At 39.4% G+C, this 9,345-nt stretch overlaps 1 protein-coding gene across 1 annotated transcript; it reads right to left on the reverse strand.

The window, feature by feature from the left end:
- Positions 1-3,917: 3,917 nt before the first annotated feature.
- Positions 3,918-4,670, reverse strand: LOC147488397 (putative F-box/LRR-repeat/kelch-repeat protein At1g11620). Its single transcript, XM_086574367.1, has one exon. It carries the CDS (start codon positions 4,668-4,670, stop codon positions 3,918-3,920), a length of 753 nt encoding a protein of 250 aa, XP_086430493.1.
- Positions 4,671-9,345: the final 4,675 nt, after the last annotated feature.

Here is a 9,345-nt window from a genome sequence, read left to right on the forward strand (position 1 = left end):
GAAGGTGTACAAGATATTTAGAGCTTCCGCAGTAACTCTACTGGGTCATGTGCAAGATTTTAAGGCAACTCTTAGAGATGACCATATTGCGAAGCTGAAAGAAACACCATTTGGAAAGTTGTTTATGGTGTTTCACAATGGTACAATCACCAAGACAATGTTAGAGAAGCACATACACTACACATAATCAAAGTCTTACAAGCATACTCAAAGAAAATGCGAAAATTCAAATTCGGAAAAAATAAGTTGGTAGAACTGACTCAAAGCTATTATTTTTGGCCAGGAAAGATAGTGTTATTCCAGTCGAGAACCATCCTAACTCGGGAGTGTTCGATTATGATGTACTATTACTGTTAATATGTTGGAATTGTTTAGTATTCATATTCCGACCACAAACTTTGAAAATCAAAAACAAGTTGAAGATAATTAACAAAAGAGAATTCAATTTCTAAATCTTTTCTAATGTTGGAGTTGTTTAGTACTACTACTATGCATTTTTAAGTTTGGATAGTACCAATCTAGCTAATGTTATATGATTAGTTTAGTTGATTACAATGGTAATACATGAGTTGTATCCGTTATTCATCTTCGTGTATGAAAATAAATGCAGTCAAATGTCGAAAAAAAATTAGAAAAAAGGAAGAAAATGTTATTGTTAATCTTCTCATCTTTTCAGTAACCATTTTCTAGAACAAACTATTCACATGTACATACAAATTTGCATAATTTAAACTAGTATGAAAATACAAATTTTCATATGTAAATATAACTTTACATAGTTTAACTAGTATGAAAATATGTGTTTTCATATGTAAATATAAAATTGCATAGGTTAACTACTATGAAAATATAAACTTTTGTACGCTATTTCAAATTTACAGACATGTTCAGTTTCAAAAACTACTATGCAAATGATATTTTTCGTATGTAAAAAAAAAAAATCATGTTAACCAACTACGTAAACATAAATTTTCACAAGAAAAATCAGAAGTCATGCTTGTTCAGATTTAAAAATTTGGTACAGTGCCGATTGCTAGTTCAATTGCGGCTTGCGCTTTTTATTTTCCTCTTGCAACACCACTGCTTTCATTCATTTTCTTGTTTCATATTTTTATTGGTTTCTTGATTGTATTCATGCAATTATTTTTCTCTTGGGCATTTCCACAAATATGCAATGAGCATATTCAACTTCTCCCCCACCTTGAATATATACCACTCAAATTTATACCTATAAAATATGGTTATCCATGAACCCATTTTCTATCACAAGAAATCGGTGTTCTTTTTTTAGTGTAACGAAGAATCTTTGCTTTTATTGGAAAAAGGAGTTCTTCTTTGAATGTTCTTGATTTAATGAAAAGGGTAGAATAGGAAACCAAAAATTTAAGGGGATAAAAATGAGACTGCAAATTGCTTATAATTTGGAAAGCCAGGAGTTTATTTGGCAAGGTCTAAATAATAGGGAGGTTCTACGGATACGTTCGTGACTAAGGAGTTTATACATAACCAGAATGTATTGAGGGGGCTGAGGCCCATTTCTTAATCTGGGATGCCATAGGCGGTTTTAACTGCTTCTAGATTAAGGCGGCGGTAATATGATGGTGGGGGAGGAAGAGAAGCCTTCCTCCTTGATGTAGATGGTACAACGGCTGGGTTGGCAGAACTAGAGGCCGGAGAGTCCGACCTGTTCGCCGTGGAGTGGCTAGATCTAGATGGAGAGGCACCGGATCCATCGGATCTGGTGGTGGAGGTATCCACCGAATCAGATCCAGACATAACACAATAGACACTAAGATGGATCAAGTGAAACAGTGGGGAAGAATACAAACTATGAGAAAAGGAGAGAGTGCGGAAACAGTACCGAAAATTGAGTATAGCAAATAACGAGCGGAGAGAAAGTGAAAAACAAACCTAAGATGCAACAACTTTGCCAAGGTGATGAAATGACCAAAAAAGAGACGCAAGAGGTGCAAGAAGAAACCTGGAGATAGAGGAACAGCGGGAAGAAGTTGAAGAGGTTGGAGAAGAGGAAAAATGGAGGAATGAAGATAAAAAGGAACGAGGGGTTTTGAGGAAAGTGAAAGGTTTGGGCGGGATTGTAGAGACAAGGGTTAAAAGGTAATTGCAAAGAAAGGAACCAGGGGAAATGTGACGCATGGGGCCTCGGTAATTGAAAAGTTAGGTTTTGTACGGCGCATGCGCCGTTCCCACACGACAGTAATGATGGAACACGTGTCATGCAACAGCTTAAAATAATGAAGATAAACCACGCCTAGAGATTGTTAGGTCTCGTCCCCATCGATTGTCCATGGACTACCAATACGACTGAGAGAGGGCATCTGTAGGGGTCATATTTGTGACATGGGATATCATTGGTGGCGAATGGACTGTATGTAGAATAGGGAAGAGAAGACAGGTGCAGCGGATCGGATCCGCGGAACCATAACCGCCGAGAACTGCAGTGAATGTCTTGGGTGGCAAGTGAGATGTAGGCAGAGTAGGGAGGATACTACAGGGTGCACCGGATAGGAGCCGTGGAACCCTAACTGCCGAGAACTGCAGTGAAAGTAGAGGGACAAGTGGCGAGATAGGAGACAGAGGATGATAGGGGATGGACGAACGAGAGAGAGCGGTTAGAAAGGGGGGAAGATATAAAGACAGAAGAGGAAGAGAGGGAGAAAAGAATAGAAGAGGAAGGGAAAAAGAGAGAACAGAGAGAAGAGTGAAGAGTAAGGAAAGAATACTAGTAATCTTTTAGGTTGTAATAAGTGGAGATACAGAAAACGAAAGGTAGAGAGAAGGAAAGGGAAAGATGGAGCGCCAGTGGTGGGTTGGTGTATTACCAGGTAACGGAATATATAAAACTAACATGCAATCAGATTCAGAAGCAACAGTCAAAGCTTTTGGAACTTTACAAATACCAAGATCATCATAATCCTTTATATATGACTAATATGAGTAAAACCCTGACTGGCTCTAGGTGAAAACACCAAATCAGGTTATTTGACATTTGATTAGTTTTGTAAGGAACGTACTAGTTGCCTAGAGTTCAATTAACAAATCATTGTATACTTCTACCATTTCAGAACAACAAAGTATGCTCATTGAGAAAAACTAAACTTCTGTCCTGTTATTTCAACCCACCAACTGTGTAGTCTAGAAAACATTAAGAGCGGAGTCTCGGAAACAATTAAAAAGAAACTCTTCATCGAACCTTCCAACGTCAATTGGATTCCCCGAAAAAGGCAAAACAACTAAAGTAGAAAGTACATATAGATTTTACCGCAAATGGTCCATTGTTTAAAAGACTGTGGATCAAATTGAAACTACGGAGTCTGTGCCTTTGGTTTTGGTTTCGTCAGTTTCTTGGACAATCTTCAAATCTTCGAATTTATTGATTCTCAAGGTAAAATCAACGACATTTCCGTAAGATTTTTCTGTTGCAAAGCTCGATATAATTGTTTGCTATTGGCCGATTGTAATCCCTAGTTGTCTTCAATGGAAAAATCGTCTCTAACTGGCTATCTTCTGCACTGTTTCTTCTTTTTCGTTTTTCTTTAGCTTCGGCTGGATTCCAGCTGACTAGACTATCAAAATGAAACAAATATACAATATCTCTGAGTTCCTTGTTTACGTTTGCAACCTTCCTCAACGCCGGACTTTCCAAGGTGTGATAGTCATAATACAGCAACTTCTCTCCTTGATGTATGAAAATTTTCAACACGGTGTTTGAGTTGTCATTGTTATCAAAGTTTTCTTTCACGCCAACTATGCGCATGTTGTCCCAGAATTTTGGTATGTGTGACATGGATCGAAGACTGATGCTACTCTTTTTTGTCCATTGATTGTTTGCTTTGTCCGCTAGATCCCATATGTCTAAATGATCATCAAATACAGTTGTGAAGCATACAGAGCTTCTAATCACTGATGATACGAAAATGAAGTATTTTCTGGCTTTGAAAGTTGGAAGCTGTCTTCCTAAATTCCTTATTTCCAACATCCAACGAACAAATGTATTCTACTCTATCATCAGAACACGCCAGCCAATGCAATTCCTTTTCAGAAAAAACGGGCGGTGTTAACTGCCAGTAGTTTGCATACTTAGGACCAGGAACAGTGATTACCTTCCATTTTTTATTACCCAAGGTAAGCATAATCACATGCTTTCCAAAAATTCCAGACATCTTATACCTTTTAATAGAATCATCGTAAAAGAAAGACCACCTACAACTAGGCGCAAAAGGCCCTTTTGGACAAGGAAGAGATTTACATTGGCGGGTGACAAGGTTGCAGACACGCATAATATAATAACCATTTGAAAGGAGTAATAGACCATTACAACCAGCTAATATTGATACTTTTCTACCATTATCAACAGCATGAACAGCAAAATTCAGATCGAACTTCTCTACACAGCCTACACTCATATTTTGGTCTAGTATTTTAATTGTGACGTACTCATCCATACCCCATAATCCGACGTTTGAGGCTTTTAAGATAATATGTCCTTGAGAATGAGTACGGGAGTGATGGAGGTGGGCATTCTTGAAATTGGAATCAGATATGAATGAACGCCAAAGCTTGCATACAGTTTTGAATCTGATCAAATCCTTAGCAGGAATTCTCAATAATATTTCTAAGATTATATCTTCAGAGAAATATAATTCCATTGTGACATCACTAATATTTGGTGAACAACAATGATAAGAACAGTACAAACGTACCTGTGACCTGTGGAAAAAGCTCGTCTTTGTTTTTTTTGTTTTTATTTTTCTCTTTTCTGGTAAGTGTCCTACGAGTTTTAGACTTGGTAGGTTTTATAGGCCAAACCACCAAACCGACATTCAAGTATTCAACCTTAAACCTAAGATCGCCTGATCACATCTCTTTTCATCCTAATTTTTTCTATTATAAGTAAGGTGATTTTTTAATACCTACAGTACTGAATTTTGTCATTTTCGAATACACTCTTTTCACTTGAAAATGGTCACACACATTATACAGGGAGCATGGAAGACCACGGAGAATATCCTTTCTCGCATTATAGCTGGAAGTTTACAATTTACGCTATGGTATCAAGACGGATATAGCCACCAACCAGCCGCTCACTGCCTCACGTTTGTTCCGTTTTTGTAGTCTTGTGGACTCATATGGCACCCCTGCTCAGGGATGTCTCTTCACTGGTGGCAACTACACTAGCTCCGGGATCCTGTGGGATGACACTATCGATCCTCTCCCTCAGGGCATAGAATGTTTCTCTCTCTCTCTCTCTCTCTCTATATATATATATCAATATAGCATGAGGGCGCACGCACAGAATTTCCTTAACTTCAACATAATGAAATGAGATGAGAAGAGCTGGGAGAAGTGGTTGATACTGATTTAGGCTTGGTTGTTTCATTTTATTATATAACAATTTCTTGTTATTTATTCTCCAAGTTAAAGAAAAACACCTGGCCATACTACTTGAAATGAGTATGGCTCCAATTAAAGAAAAAGCTTTTGGTACTTCACAAAAATGTAAGAGACAGTTGACGCGACTCTTGAAATCTTGAAGCAGTGAACAACCAGTGATGGAGCTTTACTCATAGCCAAAACCCTGACTGAATATCTAGATCATGTTGGAGTTATCCCTCACATGAGGAGAAAAAGGAGTTTAGTTTGCGTGGAGAAGCTTGAGCGCGCACGCGCTCAGATTAATCTTGCTCAAGCTGCGCCCGCGCCCATGTCGTGGACAACATACAGTACTTTAAGGGCACACGCGCTCGACATTGTCCTTGCCGAGAGCGCGCCGGCGCCCATGCCTATTCTCTGCAGAATTCTATTTTTGTGAAACCGCGAGTTTGCAATATATGTTGGGGTTTTTGGCAAAACCTAACACACGAACCAAGGCAACACAAGAGAGAGAAAACCCAATCTTGAAAGTAATCAAGATTGAGAGATAACCTTTACAGAGAAACAAGCCTGTAAAGAGAGGGGAGTGATCTAGTAAGGTGAGAGACTGAAATGAGTGATTGTAATATTCCTTCCCACTTTATAAAATGATTAGCTCTTGTGGAAGTAGGCACCATTGGCCGAACCACGGTATATCTTTGTGTTGTGGTATGTTTTACTTCTTTACATTATTATCTGTTGTTAATAGTTGTTTAGAGAGTTAGGCATGTTAGCTAGGTTGTAGTTGATATTTAGAATTGTCTGGAGACTGTTGTTGGTTCAAATACAAATTATCTGTGTAGTGGGGATCGATTGTTATTGGTATTAAACCCTAACAAGTGGTATCAGAGCCTTGATTAGATTAACCTAGGGTGTTATCCAAATCTTGGTTGGAAGGTGTTTGACAAAATTCTTGAGAGAAGATTTAAGTTTAAATAACTTGTAGAGATGGACCATTCCGTGAACACTCGCATGACTAGTCTGAATAGGAAGAACTACAACATTTGAAAAGCTAAGATGGAAGACTTGCTCTATTGCAAGGACTTGGCACAACCCATTGAGAATGGAGGAGAAAAACCAGAATCGGTTGCTGCGGCTGAGTGGAGCAAGCTTGACAGAAAAGCAATTGGGTACATTCGACAGTGGATTGACGACAGTGTCTTTCACCATGTATCCCAAGAGACTACAACTTTTGGCTTGTGGAAGAAACTTGAAGACCTCTATGAGAGGAAGTCGGGTGAAAACAAAGTGCTGCTTATTAAGAAGTTTGCCAACACGAAGTACCAATAAGGTTCTTCAATGTTTGAGCATCTTAATGAAGTACATAATATCATCAATCAGTTGCATTTGATGAAGATTAATATGGGAGACAAAGTTGAGGCTTTGTTTATATTAGGAAGTTGAGGCTTTGTTTCTATTAGGCTTTATACCCGAAAGTTGGGAGACGTTAGTAGTTTCTCTACACGGATCAACTAAGGATGGAATCATTTCCATGGAGATGGCTACCGCATCTTTGTTGAATGAGGAGACTAGAAGGAGTTCAATAAGCAACTCCTCTCACACAGAGATCCTTGTCACAGAGAAATGGGGGAGAGGTAGAAGCAGAAAACCATCTCATTCTAGAGGTGATGACATAAGCAAATCTAGGGGTGAATCTAGAACTCCTAAGGCAGAGATGCAATGTTACTACTGTGCCACCAAGGGTCACTTCAGGTATAAGTGCAGAACATTGAAGAGGGATGAGAAGAATAATTGTGTACATGAAAACATGGTAAAGAGGAGCAGAAACTCAGGTAGAGATACTACCGCACTAGTCGATGATGGTCTAGTGGGAATTGTGTCAGATTGTGGTGAGTGCTGTCTTAGTACCTCATGCAAGGATACAGAGTGAGTGATAGATACATGAGCATCCTATAACGTCACACTGCACAGGGGATTCTTCACTACCTACAACTGTGGTGAATATGGTAAAGTGAAGATGGGCAACAGTTGAGTCTCGAAGATTGCAGGCATTGGGGATGTTTACCTTGACACTCAAGGATGTAAGACATGTCCCTAACATTCGACTAAGCCTAATTTCCGCTGGGAAGTTAGATGATGATGGCTTTGTAAACTCATTTGACAACGGGGTATGGAAACTGAGCAGAGGTTCCATTGTAGTAGCCAAAGGGAAGAAAACTTGCTCTCTTTACAAAACACAGGCTAGTTTGTGTAAAGCATAAGTAAATGCAGCAGAAGAAGCAGCTTTTTCCGAACTATGACACAATAGAATGTGTCATATGGGCGAACAAGGCATGAAAGTTCTTGCCAAGCAAAAGGCCTTGCCAGACTTCAATGGTACACATTTAAATAGATATACTCACTGTTTGGTAGGAAAGAAACACAGAGTGTCTTTCCAAAGATTCCTGTCTCACAGAAAGGACAACGTCCTTGAACTAGTGTACACAGATTTATGTGGTCCTTTAAAAGTAAAGTCCTACGGAGGAGCTTTATACTTCATGACCTTCATTAATGATGTATCGAGAAAGGTATGGGCATATAGTCTGAAGGCCAAGGATGAAGTACTTGGCGTGCTTGATAAATTCCATAGCATGGTGGAAAGAGAGATAGGGAAGCTTTTGAAATGTATTCGCTCAGATAATGGGGGTGAGTACATTGGGTCATTTGAAGAGTATTGCTAGAGTCATGGGATTCATCATGAGCAGACCGTTCCTAAAACTCCGCAGCAAAATGGTATAGCCGAGAGGATGAATCGTACCATTGTAGAGAGGATGAGATGTATGCTATCTCACTCTAAGCTACCTAGAAGCTACTAGGTAGAAGCAATACACACAGCCATATATGTGATCAACTTATCGCCGTCGAAACCTCTGAATAGTGATTATCTAGAGAGAGTATGGTCAGGCAGAGATGTTGATTATGGATACTTGAGGGTATTTGGGTGTAGCGCATTTGTGCATATTCCGAAAGATGAGAGATCCAACCTTGATAACAAAGCCAAGCAGTGCATTTTTCTGGGTTATGGGGATGAGAAGTTTGGCTATAAACTCTATGATCCGATTAACAAGAAGGTATTCGAAGTCGAGATGTTATGTTTTTGGAAGACCAAACCATATCAGACTTTGAAGAGGGTGAAAAGCTACAAGCTTTCACTAATGACCTTGTTGATTCATAACCAGAAGTTCCTACTGTGGAACGTGCAGAAGGCATTGAGAATGTAGAGAACCATGGGCTTGAAGCTCATGATGAGAATCATATTGCTCATGATGGGATATAACCTATTGATATAGAAGATGTAGATGAAGTGCATGAACCACCACCAGAGCAAGCAGAAGTGCATCCTCCTGAGGCACCAGCAGATGGGGCAAGGAGGTCAGACAGAGAGAGACAAGCTTCAACCAGGTATCCACTACATATGTATGTTCTACTATCGGATGGTGGAGAACCTATGTACTATCAAGAGGCTCTTAAAGGTATAGACAAAGAGCAGTGGTTGAAGGCCATGCATGATGAGATGGATTCTTTGCATAAGAATCACACTTATGAGTTAGTTGAGAAACCTGAAGGAAGAAAAATTCTCAAGAATAAGTGGATTTACAAAGTCAAGTATGAGGAGAATAATCCACACCCAAGGCACAAAACTCACCTTGTTGTGAAGGGATTTGGTCAAAAGAAAGGTATTGACTTTGATGAGATTTTCTCTCCTGTAGTGAAGATGACTTCTATCCGGGTGTTATTGGGTATGACCGCAAGTATGAACTTGGAGGTTGAGCTGCTACATGTTAAGACAACTTTTCTTCATGGAGACCTTGAGGAAGATGTCTATATGGACCAGCTAGAGGGGTTTGAGGTCAAAGGTAAGGAGCACCTAATATGCAAGCTGATAAAGAGCTTGTATGGGTTGAAGCAGGC

Source organism: Coptis chinensis, chromosome 7, assembly GCF_015680905.1.
Source record: "Coptis chinensis isolate HL-2020 chromosome 7, ASM1568090v1, whole genome shotgun sequence".
NCBI classification, from domain to species: Eukaryota; Viridiplantae; Streptophyta; class Magnoliopsida; order Ranunculales; family Ranunculaceae; genus Coptis; species Coptis chinensis.